The 17,456-nt window shown below is 52.3% G+C and overlaps 1 protein-coding gene across 1 annotated transcript; it reads left to right on the top strand.

Annotated features, from left to right (window-relative positions):
- Positions 1–8,162: 8,162 nt before the first annotated feature.
- MARVELD1 (MARVEL domain containing 1) lies at positions 8,163–11,561 on the top strand. Its single transcript, XM_030334821.1, has 2 exons — positions 8,163–10,212; positions 11,223–11,561. Exon 1 carries the CDS (start codon positions 8,163–8,165, stop codon positions 8,682–8,684), a length of 522 nt encoding a protein of 173 aa, XP_030190681.1. The 3' UTR covers positions 8,685–10,212; positions 11,223–11,561.
- The last annotated feature ends 5,895 nt before the right edge of the window (positions 11,562–17,456 follow it).

The following is a 17,456-nucleotide window of genomic DNA, read 5'->3' as shown; positions in this document are numbered from 1 at the left end:
GCTGTGGGTACAGGCAGAAGACTGCCATGGGAGAGATAGGCAGGCCTCCTAAAGCATTTCGATGCCACTGAAGACTCTCGCTCTTCTCTTGATTCCTGAATGCCATGACATTAGCTATTTTGGCATCTTCCTGGTGGGTCAGGACAAGGTCCCCTTGGTCTCTCGTGGCTTCTAGTGGGTTTGATCTCTTCCAGCCACGGCAGCCGTGTCCCACTCTGCCTGTCGAGGTTAAGGGGGGTGGGCTTTCTTGGCAGTAGAGCGAAAACCAGAGTTGGAGAAAATCTCCATTATGCTCCCCATCCGTAAGAAGCCCCAGTGGTAATGGGAGTTGGAGACCAAGGGGTAGTGGAGGAGAGACCACATTTGCGTTTGCTCTGTGGTTTCAGTGAATAATGTCTTATAAAGGGTCTTATGAGACTGGACCTAAGGGGCAAGTTCATGGTTAAAGTAGGTTCAGGGAATCTCAGACAGATGTAGTGTTTCCAGTGGTCTAAAAATCTAAATTTAGTTCCTACCTTAATCTTTCTGCCTCTCATTTTCCTCAACTGTCAAGTGGAAATAACAAATTACCTATCCCTCATGGCTGTTGCCAGGGCCAAGGAGGAGACACAGGTGAAACACTCAGCACAAAGCGTCATCTGATGGCAACCCTGGGCTCTAACTCAGCCTTTGGGCCTCATTCCTCTGGCTTTAAAACTCCAGCTGTGGGTGAGGTAGAGAGTTAGGGGGACAAATCACCCCTTCCTGGAGACCCTTCACATGGTTGGCTAAGGTATGGAAACAGCATACACAGGCTCCCCAGGTGCAGATCTTGGGGCCTGTGACAGCCACACCCACTCTCGCAGCGCCCTGCCTGGCCCCCTGCCTGCTGACCATTCTACAACAGGGATCGGTCTCTTTGTCGCCATTCAGGGGCAGTCCTCTGATGTGTCCTCCAAGACCAAGGTTGAAGTCCGAGATATATGCACTGATTAAAAGCCCGGATTTAGTGGGGTGCCTGGGTGGCTCGGCCGGTTAAACCTCTGACCTCAGCTCAGGTTATGATCTCATGGTTCGTGGGTTCGAGATCCACATCAGGCTCTATGCTGACAGCTCAGAGCCTGGAGCTGCCTCAGATTCTGTGTCTCTCTCTCTCTCTCTCTCTGTCCCTCCCCCAACTCCCTCTCTTTCTCAAAAATAAACAGACATTTTTCAAAAATAAAAAAAAAAAACACCTGGACTTGGGGATCACATATTTGAATTCCATTCTCCATTGGATGTGTGCCATTAGAAAAGTCACATAAGCTCCCTGAGCCTCGGTTTCCTCATTTTAAAAGTGGAAGTGGTTTTAATGACCCTCCGTCACAGAGCTATTGTGAGAAGTAAGCGAGACAAGTGTGGACAGCACCTGGCATGGTGCCTGGCACATGGAAGGCACTTTTCAAATGTTGGTTCTTACTATTGAGCCTCTGCCGCTTTTATCCAAGGCTGACTGGCAGGGTGGTGATGATTGATTCAATCCATCCTGGCTCCAGGTGTCCATCCTGAGGCCCTTCCTTTCCTCAGGAATGCTGCGGTCTGCTGAGGTCTGCACTTCCCCACGACCGGTCCCAGTAGGAGGTCATCTTCAGCACCTCATGGGTGGCGGATTCATGGTGAGGTCTCAGGGGCATCTACCTTGGTCACTCACGGTTACTTAGTCTTACGGACCCAGCCTTGCCAGCCAACATTCTGGGCGGCTTCACGCAAAGATAAGCCGCAGAGGGTACCTGCGGCTCCTAGTCTGGTCCTGGCCAGCTTCTCCTGGAGCGTGAGGGCTGAGCTTTGCCAGAGTCGAATGCCCTTATCACTTCCACGCCCCCGGGGCCCCTTGCTTCCATCTGCCCAAAGGTGCCCAGAATCCAGGCTGCCTCGCAGCTCCAGCAAAGGCCAGGTACTCTGTGGGGGCTGGGATAACAAAGACAAGAGCCACCCAGATTCCTACCCAACTCCACCCAGAGGGGGCCCCATCCACCATTCCAGAGGCCCCTGTTCCTACAGCCTGGTGGGAGTTCCCTCGGGAACAGGCCTGGAGGTATGAGCCACTTGACTGACAGATGAGAGTTCACATCCTGGGCTGGCATACAGAGCCCCTGCCCTAAGTAAACAGTGGATTGTGAGTCAGAAGACCTAAGTTCTAAATCTGGCATTCATGTCATCAATCAGCTGTGTGACCTGGGGCAGGTCACTTACCTTCCCCAGGCCTTAGTTACCCCTCCATAAAATGAGAAGCCTGGAGTAAATGGTCTTTAAGGCCTCTTCCAACCCAGGTATACGACTGTAGCCTAATGCCAGGTATAGACGTAGTAGGTGTTCAGGAGATGTTTATTTAGTAATTTAACGATAAGATTCAAGGCAAGATTCTGCAGGTCCCAGCACCCATATACTTCCTCACTATGAGTTTTGCCTCTGCTGTTAGTTAATTTGTGTCCAGTGCCAGCTCAACAGGTATTAAACAAAGGTGAGTTGAGTCTATATATGCGGTACATTTCCCGTAGCCCAGAGACTGAAGACAGGACTGACTGAACATTAAGAGCTGGTCATGGGATCTCCGGGTGGCCACGCATTCCTTCTTGTTCTGGGCATGCTGAAAGTCCTTTGCTTTGGGGCTTTGAGTATTCAGCCTCAGTACTTCCTGTTCCCCGAACAGCCTAGTCCCTGCTTTTGCTCACACCGTGCCCTCTGCCTACAGCACCTGTCAGGGTCTGGGATTTATCCCGCTTACAAGCCAATAAGCTAGCCTGCTGTTGTTTCATAAATGCTGGCAGAAGACGTGGCTTCCTGAGTCGGACACAAAGAATTTGCCACTCCTGGCACAGGGAGCAGGGTGAGCATCGTCAGTATGTCTCTTTCCCTTGTTCCCTAGTTTCACAGGGATGTTACACATGCGAGAGCTTTGTGTCACAGCTGCGGAGCGCTGAGCTTGGGAAACCCACCGCTGTCCCCTCCTACCGCCGCTACTTTTATCGTAAGCAATAAGCAAGCCTGCTCTCTGTCTTGGAGGAGATGTTCTCTCCTCCCTCAAAGTTGCCGGCTGCAGAACACAACACTGAGAAACGGTTGGCAAACGAATAGGCGGCCGTGGCTTTGCATCCTTTGCCGCTCGGGACCCGTGGTAGACTGCCTTGCCCGACAATGCCTAGCCCCCATCTCTGCTTGTCAAAATTCTATCCACCCTCTAAAGGCACTTCATTCTGAAAGCTTTCCCCAGCCTTCTCCCTTTTGTATTTCCTTGCATCTTCCTCCCTCTTTTCTGTCCACAGCTGTCCCTCCACTACCAGAAGAGTGCAAACACTGTGAGGGCATGAGCCGGTGCTCCTTCTTCCTACACTCCACACCCAGATCGTTTGCATCCAGCAGGTGCTTAGACCATATTTGTTTTGGAGGAATCACGATCTGGCGTGCTTACGCTTTTGCAGAGTCTCCCGGACTGCCCCTTGGAATGTCTTCAGGATTCCAGAGGCTAAAAATATCTTCCCAAAGCCACCACTGGCTTCCTTGTAAGGAGCTGGACTTAGCTGTGAGGCTGAAGGTTTGTGCCCACCAGGTGGCGCTCCACCCTTAAGTCTCCAGATGCCTTTTTTAGAAGAGGAAGGACTCTCTTCTCTCACTCTAAATGTTTATTTGGTTAGGTCCCCTGCTCACGGAGATAGTTTGTGCGGCACAACTTCGTCATCAGCCCCGCACCCAGATTCGGCCGCCAGCTGCCCGTCCTCACTCCAGCCCTTCTCAAGACTGGTACCCTGAGAACATTGAGAATGTCCCTCCAGGAGCTGCTGAGGGATGCTGAGAGGAAAGCCCCAGAATTGGCACCAGAAGACCTAGTTTTGAATCTTCACATTGATACTCGCTAGTTCTGTTTCTCTGAGCAAGTTACATAACTTTTCTGGATCCCTGTAATAACAGCTGAGAATAAAATACGGGAAAGTATATATAAGCACTTTGAATATGGACCTGGAGCCAGCCACGCCTGGGCTGCTCCGTCAGCTCCTTGAACATGTTCACCTCCCTTAACCCTCTGAATCCTGGGTTCCCCACCAGCAAATCAGAGTATATAGGAGCACCGGGCTGGCTCAGTTGGTATTGCATGTGACTCCTGATCTTGGGGTCAGTGAGCTCAAGCCCCACACTGGGCGTAGAGCTTACTTAAAAACAAAAAGTGCCTAGAGGGGTTCCTTGGTGGCTCAGTCGGTTAAGTGTCCGACTTTGGCTCAGGCCACCACCTCGTGATTCGTGATTCCAGCCCCGCGTCGGGCTCTGTGCTGACAGCTCGGAGCCTGGAGCCTGCTTCAGATTCTGTGTCTCCCTCTCTCACTGCCCCTCCCCTGCTTGCACTCTGTCTCTCTCTCTCAAAAATAAATAAATGTTAAAATAAAATTAAAAAAAACTGTGCCTACAGTATAGTAGGCATTCAATTAACAATGATTGCATATATATTATGTATCCCTAGACCCTAAAATGGTGCCCAGTGTCTAACAGGTGTTTGACGTCCATGGCTGAAAGGATTTCACAGATGAGGAAACTGAGGCACAAAGCAGTTAAGTACCCCCCCATCCCCTCACCCCCAGCCCAGCACGAGGGAGTGGTGGAGCAGTGATGCATAGCCAGGCAGTCTGCCTCCAGGGTTTGCACCTAAGCCTCTATACTATGTCATCTCACACAGATACGATGTTTACTTCCCCTTTTATTCACTTAAGATATGCATTCGGAGCTTTCTCAAGTCCCTGGAGGCGGGGCTGTGTTGGCAGGGAGGGGCATTAGCCCCTGAGAAGCCACATAAACTTTCTCCCACTAGAAGTGACAGGCTGCTGGGAGACAGACCGGCTCACCAAGCCAGGGGGCCAGTGGACACGTCCCATGACCAGGAGATGAGGGACTAGTTCTGGAGGTAGGGTCAGCTGGGGGACAGAAATGTGCGTTGTCCCCAAGGTAAGAGGGCCCTCTCAGTTTCTTTGCGGTTCCCACAACTGAAGAGATGTGGAGGGGATCACGTTAGACCAATGAGGAGGAAACCTCACACGGGAGTCTTAAGATCAGCCACGCTAACCACTTAGGTGGCGGTCCCATGCCCAAGACAGACAACTTTGTATGAGGACAGGAATAAAGAGAGGGCATCAAGTTTCTGGGTCTTATTACCATTCTGGCTGGAGTACTAACTTCCAGCCAGATGGCAGGCTTTCTCCTCTCTGTAGAGTTGCCACGGGGGACCGGATTGCAGCCTGAGCAATCCACATAGAAGTGTCCCAATAAGGCCATACTTCTCAAAAAGCCCCTGAAATGAGAGTAAAGGAAGAAAAGAGAAAGTACTCACCAGGTTTGCACTGGTTCAGAGTCCAGATGAAAAGACTCGAAGCCCCCTGTTAAGGGCACCAAATGATGGGTTTTTGGGGTGATGATGGGGGTCTGTAGCCTATGGCCAAGAAAGAATTATTTTGTTTAAAATTTTTTTTCAGGTTTATTATTTTTGAGAGAGAGAGAGAGAGAGAGAGAGAGAGAGAGAGAGAATGAGCAAGGGAGAGGCAGAGAGAAAGAGAGACACAGAATCTGAAGCAGGCTCCAGGCTCTGAGCTGTCAGCACAGAGCCCAACACGGAGCCCGAACTCACAAACCCCGATATCATGACCTGAGCCCCAGTCGGATGCTTAGCCGACCCAGCCACCCAGGTGCCCCAAGAAAGAATTCTTGAAGACGTCTTTGGTGCAAAAAAAGGTGTTTTCATTAAAGCACAGGGACAGGACCTGTGGGCAGGAAGAGCTGCACTGGGGTTGTGATGGGTAACTGATTACACACTCTCAGGTTGGGAGGGCGGCAGGGACAGCGTAAATCTCTAAGGAATTTTGGAAGCAGGATTTCCAGGACCTTGAGAGGCTAGCTGTTGTTAGGGAAACACCATTTATTAGTGTTTAGTAAAACCTCAGTCATGACAGCCTTCAGACGTATATCAGGGGGTCATAATCGTAATACTATGATTGCCAGCACATACCTAGGCAGAGTTGAGATAAAAGAAGTTTCCAAAGGAATTTTTATATGTTAAAGAAGACTTACAGGATCCTGGAGGTTGGGATAATGTTAGGCCAAGATTGCCTTTTGCCCCTAGCAAAGTGTCACCATCAAGGCAGCTGAGCTCCTACAGGAGGGTCACTCTGCCTGTTTCAAGGACTTACCAATGGGCTGTCGACAGTAAGGGAATTTTTCATTTGCCTTTGTTTCCCACATCACTTAAGTGGGAAGCACCTCAACCCCCTTACATCTTGATGAGGGTGATATTAGGGCTCCAGGAAACGGACGCTACAGGTCTGGAGATAAGGCTGCGGATAAGATTAGCTTTTTCTTGCAGTTTACTAAGTTTTCCGTAAACTGAAGGAGACTCCTGTCCTGCATGACCGTGACCTCTGTCCGTCAGCCATTTGCTCTCTTTCCTTTCCCCTGTTCTTGGGCAGCCAGGAGTGTCCGAGGAATACCACGCACATCCCACCTGGCGGGGGGGGGTGGGGGGGGTTGGGGGCTGCTGTTAGCCTGTACTTTGCCCTCAGCTTGCCCCACACTCCCTCATCGCTACCACTCAGTCATCCACTCTGCTGACATTTACTGAGCCTCCTACATGCCAGGCAAAGGCAGATAGAGGTGACAGCCAACAGTTGCAACGTACCAGGCTCGAAGTACTGCAGAACTAATGAATGCACCCAGTGAGGGCCTGACGAGCAGGGAATCAACAGTGTGGGAGGCTGGACCAAAGGGAGGAGCATCTAAACCGGGCGCCGAAGGATAAGTAGGAGTTTGCCAGCCAAGTGCGGGCCTGGGGATGAAGGGCATTCTGAGCTTATTCGGGTGAACTTAAGAGGTTTGGTGGGGTTGGCATGCTGGGTGGGAGGGTGGGTAAGGGAAGAAAGTGGAAAACAAGGAAAGTGAAAGTCAGTTGGAGCCGTTTTGTGAAATCTGCCCCCAGAAGGGATAGAACTCTATCCCGTGGTCAGTGGAGGAAGCAGGGCAACAACGGGACTGTGCTTCAGAAAGATGTCACACAGTGCACAAAGGTTGGATGGGACGGAGAGAGAAGAGAGAGCAGCTGCGATTACCAGCTTCTTGTCTTAGCCCCTCTAGCTCTCATTTCTCCTCCTCGGTAAAACCAGGAAAATAATCGTGTGTATCTCTGAGGCTGTTTTGACGCTTAAATGGGCGTACAGGCAAAGGACGGTGTGAAGCATCATCAGCTCCCACCACCGGCCGTTTTGCCTAGCAGTTAAGCACACGGGCCTTGCTGTCTCTTACCCCAGGGTCCGTGTCCCGGCCATGTTGGGTAGCACATTTTTAATCTGGGCAACCCTGGACGGCAAGGAGGTTTGGAAAAAGTCGGATGGACCGACAGGACTTGGTTTTGTGGTGTGTGGGAGGGGCAGTGGAGCCTCTGGTGGGTGCCGGTCCCTTTCTCTGATGTCTGAGAGCCCAGGAGAAGTCCGAGGTGGACCCTGGTAGCATATTCCAGACGTCCATGTGAGCATGGATGTCAGCTCAACACCAGCACTGCTCTCCTCCAGCCGCAGGAAAAGACCAGGGGGCCCGGGTGGGCGCTAGGGCAAGAGAAAGTAGAAAGAAAGGGGCCCAGCGAGCGAGAGGCTGAGAGAACGCTCCAGAAGACAGCTTTCCCCTCCGAAGCTGGACCGGAGCAGGGGAGGCCGGGCGGGCCGGGCGGGCAGGGCGGCCCCAGATGTGCCAAACTTGGCCGGGGCTGCCAGAGCGGAAGGCCCGCGGTCGGCTGGGGGGTGCGAGTGCCCTCCGCCGCGCCCCGGGGAGGAAAGAATCCGAGCTGGGAGTCTGGCGCCGGCAGAAAAGGGGGGCCGGGGTGGTGAGCGAGGCCCAAAAAGAGGTGGCTGGAAGCCTGGAGGAGCGAGCGGGGGTGGAGACGGGGAGGGGAAGGGCGGGTAGGAGGGGTGGAGAGAGGGAGGCAGAAAGAGAGGAGGGCTGTGGGGAGGAGAGAGGGGAGGAAGGGTGGGGAGAAGGGGAGAGGAAGCGCCGGGAGGTCTCGGAAGGACGCGCGGAGGCCGCCGCGGGCGCAGCGGGCACGTCGGCCGGGCCGCCCCCGCGAGCCGGGCGCCGCCATTCCGCTGCTCGGGGCGCCGCCGCCGCCGCCACCGCGCCCGGGGGCCATGCTCCCGCCGCCCCCGCGCCAGCCGCCGCCCCAGGCGCGCGCGGTCCGCGGGGCGGTGCGCCTGCAGCGGGCCTTCCTGCGCGGCCCGCTGGGCGTGCTGCGGCTGCTCCAGCTGCTGGCCGGCGCCGCCTTCTGGATCACCATCGCCACGAGCCGGTACCAGGGCCCCGTGCACTTCGCGCTCTTCGTGTCGGTGCTCTTCTGGCTGCTGACCCTGGGCCTCTACTTCCTCACGCTGCTGGGCAAGCACGAGCTGGTGCCCGTGCTGGGCTCGCGCTGGCTCGTGGTCAACGTGGCGCACGACCTGCTGGCGGCCGCGCTCTACGGCGCCGCGACGGGCATCATGATCTCCCAGACGCAGAGCCACAGCTACTGCAACCTCAAGGATTACCAGATGGCCTGCGCCTACCACGCCTTCCTGGCGGCCGCCGTCTGCGGCGGCCTCTGCCTCGGCCTCTACCTGCTCTCGGCGCTCTACGGCTGCTGCCGCCGCTACCAGGGGGAGCAGGAGGTGGCGTGAGCCGCCGCGCCGCGGGGCGGGGACCCTCCCGACACCGACGCCCCCGTCCTTCCTGCCGCCGCCGCCCCGCGCCCGTGCGCCCCGGCACCCACCCGTTGCCCCACGCTCCCGCCGCCGCCCGCGCCCAGGCGCCCTGGCCCTCAGTTCCCGCCCGACGGCCGCGCCGCCGCCCACGCCGTTCGTTTCCAGGGACCCGGGCAAGGCCACGTCCGAGGAGGTGGCCCCCACGCTCAGCCTGGCCGCCCGAAGCGAAACCTCGCGGTTCCTCGTTCCCTTCCCTGCCGAGAGCGAGACGTGTACAGGCGCCGCGTAGATCCGGGGGAGGCTCCCAATTGGAACGAGCGTTTGGCTGCGCCACTGCCCCCTCCTTCCCCACCCCGCGGTCGGAAGAGCACCCCCGTTCCCTGGCCCCTCTTCCAGCCTCGAGTGCCGTGAAGGGCAGGCTCGCAGCCGCGGGCGGAGCTGTGGACGGGCCTCCACGGGTCCTGGGACGAGCGAAGAGTTTTCGTTTTCGTTGGGGATTGTGTGAGCATCCAGCGCAGTCTGTGCTGTGACGTTGGGGTGGGGCCTGTCTGCAGAGGTGAGGACGGATTGGAAAGGCCCGCGGGCTGCACCTTTGCACCTTTGGAGTCTTCTCTCCCTCTGCCTGCTCAGCCTTTGTCCTCGCGGTTCTTGGAGGCCAGGCCCAAATGCACACGACTTTCCCAGGCCTCACCTTACCAGCCTTCCTCTCAGGGGCTTCTACTCCACCCACCCCCCCACCTCCCAGTTTCTTTTTGCCTTAGGGATCCCACAGGACCGGAAGGAATGTCAGGGTGAGCCTCACCCCTTGCTCTTGGGAAAGCCGGAATAAGATTGGAACCCCGTTGCGGACTCCCATTAGAACCCTGTTTCCAGACTCCCAGTCCAGCAGTTTACATTAGAGCAGTGGGTGTTCCCAGGAGCCCTGGCTCAGGAGCTATCCTCTAAAAGGGGGCTTCACTGCCAAATGGGTTTCTCAAAGGTGCTATCTCCTCTTGGAGATTCACGAGGCTCGTTAGCATATCAAAGGTTCTGAGAAGTCCGGCTGTAAAAGAAGCCCAAGTAATTTAGTTTACAGTGTTAACTGCCTCTGGACCTGGACCAATTAGTTTTTGCCACCTAAGGCTTCCAAGCATCCCTGTGCGGGCCTGGCTGTCATTCATTCCTAAGGGATACAACCCACTGGCTACAGTATGATTGAAGATCTGGGGTGCTCCTTTTATTTACCAGGGAATTTCTGTAGCTGAGGGAGGGCCTGACCCAGTGAGGGAGAAGATGGCTGTCCCTGCCAGGCCCCTGAGGGACCTGGGAACTGGTGGATCTGAACATTCCTCTACATTGTTTGCAAAATGAAGCCAAAGTCATCCAGGTGGTTTCCAAGTCAATTGGAGCATTACCTGTAAGAGATGCTGGCATTGACTGTGACCAACTGGCGGGAGTGGGGCACAGTCACCAAAGAGAAGAAAACTCCCAAGCTGGGGTGAACAGCTGGCCCAGCCTCCGTAAGGTAAGGTGCTTCTTGATTTTTCTGGAGGGGTGATAGGCCTTGGAATGAAACACACAGAGCTCCCTTTTCTGAAAGTTAAGAGGTTTTTATTCAGAGCAAGTTGGGCAGGTGGCCACAGTGTCCCAAGAGTTGTGCTAATTCAGCCTTTATGCTAAATCCTTCAAAGATCTGCTCTTTGAAAAAGTTCAGCCACGTCTGGATTAGAAACTAGAATAGGGATGGCCAGAGTGTGTTTGCGTGAGTGTGTTTTTAAAGCCTAGGCAGAGAGGTGTGAGGCTTTGCTGTTGCATTTGTGAAGATCTGGATGGGAGTGTGGAGGGTCACAGCATCTATCCAGGGCTCCTTTGTGCCTGGCACTGCCTGAGGCACGTGCCATGTGTTTCGTTCTCTGAACAACCGTACTGAGGTGAGTTCTGGTGCTCCCATGTTGCCTAGGAGGGAGGTGAGGCACAGAGAGGTTAAGTATCTTGCCCAGAGTCTCCCAGTTGGTGACTGGGGAGCTCGGATCTGGACTCTGGCAGTTTGGTCTCTTCAGGACCGGGCTGGACTGTGTACAGTAGGGAGTCAATACGTGTTAGATGCTGTTAATATGGTTACTTTAAAAAAAAGTTGGGGTGAAGTATAAATATACATAGCATAAAATTGACCATTCAACCATTTTAAAGGGTACAATTGGGTGGCATTAAGCATTTTCACATTGTTGTGCAACTGTCACCCACCATCCATCTTCAGAACGGTTTTCATCTTGCAAAACTGAAACTCTGTCCCCGTGAAAATTGTGGTTATTTTTGTGGTTGTTGTTGTTACTGTTATCTTCTGCCCTTCGGGAAATCCTGGAACACCGAGCCCTTGGCTGTCTCATTTAGGCTGGAGTCCTGCTGCCTTACTCCGGGAGGGGCACCGGTTCCTTCAGCTCGCACCACTGGTGCCAGCCAGAGCCTGGGGCTGGGCTTTGCCGGGGTACTTGGAGGTGCGTGGGACGCCCAGTGACTTCGGTTCTTCTGTTGCAGGTTTCCACGTTGCTGAGGCCGTGGAGGTTCCCGTAGCCGGTCATGCGGTCATGCGACCTCTCCCCCCGGGCTTGCTTCCCTGGGCAGGGGACGCCTTTCTGGTCTGGGCCAGCAGAGGGCTGCGGAGTGGGGAGAGCCAACGACGACCTCTGCCCAGCAGCTTTCCGCCAACGCTATCCAGTGGGAGATCCGGGATGAGTGAAGATTCGTTTTACTGTAACACAAGAGAAATCCTGATTCTCCTTGTGCTGACTTACTTGGGCACGAGATTCCAGACACCTGGAACTGAGCCGTGCACCTCTGTGCTCTAAACAGTGGGGTTTGGCTCCAGCTTTTTTCTTTTTCTCTTTTTTCAGATCACCATTTAAGCTGCGTATTCAGCTCAGAACCAGCCCCCCGAGGATCTCTTCTTAGCCCCCCTGCTCACGGTGCTCTGTCTGTGGCCAGGCGACCTTACTCAGGAGTAGACATCTCCTTGGCCTTCCTTCATGCTACCTTATCCATCCAGATGTGCCTGAAACATTCCAGAGCTCACTGGCTCTTCTAGATGTGCCTTCCTGCTTGGCCTCCAGCTGCCTCTCGAGATGTGAGAAGGACCTGTAAAACGGCCCCCTCCCCCACGCCCACCCCCTCCTTCCCCTTGAGACCCTGTACGGTGGAAAGGGCTACCTGACCTGGCCCAGAATTTTTGAATACTGGAGGCAGTCTCATTGGCCTCCCTCATTAGACTCCAGGATTCAGTCCAGCCCGAGACCACTGTGGGCTCCTACCAGTCCAAAAGTCTAGGACCGCTTGCGGACCCAGGAAGGGAATTTTCTAGTGTTCTACAAAGGCCAATAGAGAGGGTGGGAGTGGGTGGGGTGAGGGCCGGTGGCGAGAGGGGACCAATGTGCCTCATTTAATAGTTTAGTTGTGATGACTAATTTGCTTTTCTGAATAAAGTTTGGTTTTTCTGATCTCGGTGTACATGTCTTCCCTCCTGGCCTCCTGCAGTAACTCTGTGTACTGGGTGCTCCCGGCCTCCCTCCATCTTCTCATTATGCCGCACTGTCCTTTTGTCTGCCTCCCCAGCTTCCGATTTCCTTCTGGGAGGAAAAGAAACATGAGTTCATGGCTTTTCAGCGCACTTAGGGCAGGACACAGGGACCAAAGGGAAGAAAACTGCCTGTGTCTGCCCCTGACAAAAGCTGGTGGGAATTCCAGAGGCTCCTATCCTGGCTCTCAATGGTCCCTCTGTTGTCGGAAGCTCCACTGCCCAACTGGCAGGCACAGAATGACTGTGGTTATGGAGCCACAGAGTCCTGTTTTTATCCGACTCCGGTATTTTGCAGAAAGGGGAATGAACCCCAGGGTGGAGTGGCAGCTTGCCTCATGTCACAGAGCTGAGCGGGGTCTCTCGGGGCTCAGGCTCCGGTGCTCTGGCATTGCCTCCTGGACACACCCTACCTGCTTTCCTCTGGGTTCCAGCCACGCCCCAGTGAAGAGATGTTTTGGAAAGGGCAGGAAAGAGGAGTTAGCAGGCTTCCTTGCCAGCTGCTCCTTCCTGTGCCCTGAACCTGAAGTCTGCAGCCAGAACATAGTATGATACTGGCAGATTGCAAAACTCACTTAGAACAGCTCCAGGCAGGGATCTGACGCTGGGTGTGTTCACACACCCTTCATGGTTTGGATTTCCAGGGTTGAGCTGAGCATCTGACTTTGGCTCGGGTCATACGGTTCATGGGTTCGAGCCACGCGTTGGGCTCTGTGCCGACAGCTCAGAGCCTGGAGCCTGCTTCAGATTCTGTGTCTTGCTCTCTAGGCTCCTCCCCTGCTCATGCCCTGTCTCTCTCTCAAAAATAAATAAGCTGTAAAAAAAAGAAAAAAAATTATGCTTCTCCTTGCGTGACCTTGTTTGATCTAGTCAACAATCTTAATGGTTGGCATTGTCACCCCCAGTTAATGGGGAAATAGAGCCTCAGAAGAAGGGCCTTATCCATGGCCACACAGCTGACAGCGGTGGGACTGGGACTGGGACGTAGATGTTCTCTCACTACCCTTGGCAGCTGGTAAGTCCTTGTTGTCCTCTGGCATCTCTGAAGTTTAGGGGGAGTTTGGTTTTCACTCTTGGAGACCAGGTGTTCAGGAATGGTCTAACCTGGCATTTCCTGCTCATGGGGGGGAGGGCACTTTGAAATAAGACACTGCTCTTCAGGGACATAATTGAGCCCATTTGAGTCTGGGGAACCCGAGGGATTTGCTCATTTATGTCTATTACTTTTCCTGTTTTTCTAAGGATGGGGGTGGGGTGGTCAGTGGTGAAAAAGGAAAGCTAATAAACCTACATTTTCAGGGATAAAAGGGAAGAGCAGGGGTGTGAGAGAGAAAGGTCTGGTTAGCACCATTGATTTACATTTTTATTGTTTTATTTGTTACAGTCGTTACTTGTAAAATAAAGTACCAATATATACCCATTAAAAAAAATTAAACTATACAGAAGGATACAAAGTAAAAAGAGAAGCCATTCAATCATCCTAATCTCAAACCCTAGAGATAAACCATTGCTAACTATTAATTCCCCTTCTTTAATTTTTATAACTAATGAAACTTATATGGATCTGTGTGCACACACGTGTGTACATATATACATTAGACTCTTCTACAACTTGCTCTTTAAAATTAATGATAATATAATTCTAACCCTTTCTAAATGTCCTTGCAAATAGTCAGGGACTGCCAAGAATTTTTTTGTACTTTCTGGAATCTTTGTAAATTTCTCACATTGGTTAACTTTGTCACTCCCTTGGCTGCTTCCTGTAGAGATCTTAGTAAAACCCTTAAAAGGGGGTGGGTCCTCTTTTACAGATGAGTGAATGGAGGCTTAGGAGGGGATGGGACTCTCCAGGTCTGTGCTCTCTGTACCCCAACACGGCCAAGAGTAGCAAGGAGCAGAAGGACCACCGGGGTGGCTGCATTCCACTTCATAGCCAGTCTTGGGGGAGAGGAACACCAGGGACCAGGGTGAGGGGACAGCTGAAAAGAAGTGGGGAGGGCCTGAGGCTCTCTGGGCCCTGTAAGGCAAGGGAGAGGTATGTTGGGGAGGTGGCCAGAACCCAGAGGAGGGCACCTGGCAGAGCCAGCAGGAAGGTGTGGAACACCCACACGAAATCCCGGTTAGGTTCCTCATCTAGGTTCCATTTTGCTGCCCCGTCCCACAACCCCATTCCTTTTGAACTGGATGGCTATTGGGGATGCCACAGGCACCAAGGCTGTGATGGTCCCTCCTCAGCACTGAGATTAGGGCAAGCTTCCAGAGTCAGTTCCTCTGCAGGCTCTTATCTGTATCTCCCCCAGGCTGAATGCAGGGTCTCCTTGCTGCCGTCTCCAGGAGTCCTGATAGGGCGCTCTGATGCCCCATTTTGTAAAGTGCTTCTTCTTCCTCTTCTTCTTCTCCTTTTCCTTTTCCTCCTCCTCTGTCTTCTTTTAAGTTTATTAATTAATTTATTTGGAGAAACGGAGAGAGCTCAAACAGGGAAAGGGCAGAGAGAGAAAAGGAGAGAATCCCAAGCAGAGCCCAGTTCGGGGCTCGAACTCACAAACTATGAGATCAAGAGTCAGATGCTTAACGACTGAGCCTCCCAGGCACTGCATAAAGTACTTCTGAGTCAAGGTTGGCAAGAGGGGAGAAAGGGAGCTAACTTGCCAAAGTGGCTGCAATGAACCAAGAACAAGGAGAATGAATACCTCATATAACATCTCTTAGCAACCTCACAAGCCCAAGAAGTATTAAATACCTCCATTTGCTAGACATGGAGATAGGCTCAGAAGGGTAAGCTGATTTCCCCAGGTCACTTGACTCAAGTGACAGTAACAAGATTCAAACTCAAGTCTGTGCTACCATGCCATGCTGTTTCAGGGGATTTCCCAGCAGAAAAACTGTTTCTTCCTGCCATCCAAAGACCCTATCTAGAGCTACGCTGGAGTTTGAATAGTTTATATTTTGAGCTAAGGCAGGCAGGAAAGCCTGTGAAGAAAGTTATATCGTTACAAATCCAAATTATGTCAGTTACTCTCTTCTCAGTAGACGATGAAGTTAGGTTTAATCAGCTCCCTATGCTGAAACCACGCTCCGGATTCCTGGAGACAGTCTCTCTGTCTGCCTGATGTAAGAAGGACTAAGACTGCCCCTGCACTCAGCCCCCCCTTCCTCTTGAGGCCTCATGCGGTACGTATGGCCACCTGACCTGATCCCAAACGTGGATACAGAACCCTCTGCCTTTCGAAATCTTGTTCTGTGCTCTGTGCTGTCTCCTGTGTTCCCCTGGGCAGTTAATATGACTGGCTCTGATTTTTAGGTGAGCTCATCCTGTGATGTCAGAAGTGAGGCCAATCTCTTATTGTCTGCTCCTAGGCCTTTTACTAAAACTCTTCATGTCAGTTTCATCACTTACTACATGGAGTTAACGCGGGTAGCTACCTCACTGGTCTGTGGGAAGGGCTCACTGAGACGATGCACCCAGATCAGAGCGCCTGGTGACTGATCACTGCAGGTCAGCTCTCAGCTATGTAACGTTGACCTGGAGAGGGGAGGAGGGCTTCGGATATAATGCTTATAAAATGCTGAGCCTGGGGGCGCCTGGGTGGCGCAGTCGGTTAAGCGTCCGACTTCAACCAGGTCACGATCTCGCGGTCCGTGAGTTCGAGCCCCGCGTCGGGCTCTGGGCGGATGGCTCAGAGCCTGGAGCCTGTTTCCGGTTCTGTGTCTCCCTCTCTCTCTGCCCCTCCCCCATTCGTGCTCTGTCTCTCTCTGTCCCAAAAATAAATAAACGTTGAAAAAAAAAAAATTTAAAATGCTGAGCCTGAGCCACAGTAAGTGCTCACAAATGTTAGATCCCTTCTCCCCGACTCCACCCTGGCTCTCTCCCCACCTGAGAAATGACAATCTCACCAGCCACGGATTGATCCCTCTACTGTTCTTTCTTGCGTTCAGATTTGAATTTTCTTGAAAGACAGCACAGAAGTGTTAAAGATTAGTTATCTGTGTGAAGGTCGGGACCTTCTTCTTTTCCCGAGGATCCAAGGGCCTTCTTTGCTTTCCTTTTTATTTATTGCTTTTTCCAAAGTCCTGGGAGCCTGCTTTGTGCTCCAAGCCGTATCCCCTTCTGCCTCCTTTTGGCCTGGAAGGAGGACTCCCTATTCTCATCTAGTTTCTTTAAGTTCTAGTCTACCTAGAGAGAGATGAGCTGATCATGGATTCTCAGTGCCAGCAGTGAGATGTTCACAGACTCCCCTCATTATGTTTGCAGGCTGCTTCATATGTTTGCAGTCAAATCAAACTTTGTCCAGGTGCGGGGGGCGGTGGGTGTTTCTAAGTGGTTGGCTTCCCTAGCTATTTCGTATCTGGGCATTTCACAACATGTCTTTCCTCACTTCCCTGGTAAACTGTAAACTTTGCTGTATTTATTGGCTTGTCACCCTCTCCTCCCAGCCATCCCTAGGAACCTGCAGGGTTTGTTTTTTCTTTTCAGTTAAAATGATGAACTCCTGGGGCGCTGGCTCGGTTGGTAGAGCATGTGACTCTTGATTTTGGGGTTGTTAAGTTCAAGCTCCTTGTTGGATGTAGAGATTACTTAAAAATAAGGTGCCAGAAGACCTAGGTGATGGAGTGTTTTTGTAGTGACCATGATAGTAATGACAATACTATTGTCGATAATGGCATTAGTAGTAATAAAGATTACACAACGTCCCTGTATTCTTGTATTCACAGTTTGCAAAGTATTTTTACATCATTATTTCATCCCATCCTTATATGAACAGATAAACAGTTCAGATAATAACTGCATTTTGTAGGGGCGCCTGGGTGGCTCCATCAGTTAAGCATCTGACTTCGGCTCAGGTCATGATCTCACGGTTGATGAGTTCCAGCCCCACATCGAGTGAGCTTGAGCCCCGCTTCACGTGAGCCCCGCGTCACGTGAGCCCCACTTCTCTCTTACCCCTGTCTGCCCCTCACTCACTTGCCCTCCTTTCTCTAAAAAAAAAAAAAAAAAAACTGCATTATGTAGATGATGCTCAGAAGGGTGAAGTGTTTGCCTGGATATTTCTTTTTTTAAACAGGTTTATTAGGATATACTTGATGCACATTAAACTGCCCATAGTTTAAATGTACACTTTGATAATTTTTGACATATGTATACACTCATGAAATCATCACCACAATTAAGACAGTACATATATCCACTGTGTTTTTTATTT

The sequence above is a fragment of the Lynx canadensis genome, chromosome D2, assembly GCF_007474595.2.
Source record: "Lynx canadensis isolate LIC74 chromosome D2, mLynCan4.pri.v2, whole genome shotgun sequence".
Taxonomy (NCBI): Eukaryota; Metazoa; Chordata; class Mammalia; order Carnivora; family Felidae; genus Lynx; species Lynx canadensis.
The sequence above is the reverse complement of the archived record's forward strand: the minus strand, read 5'-3'. Positions and strand labels throughout refer to the sequence as shown.

Coding starts and splice junctions, on each gene's coding strand:
- MARVELD1 (XM_030334821.1), top strand. CDS start 8,163: ATGCTCCCGCCGCCCCCGCGCCAGCCGCCGCCCCAGGCGCGCGCGGTC.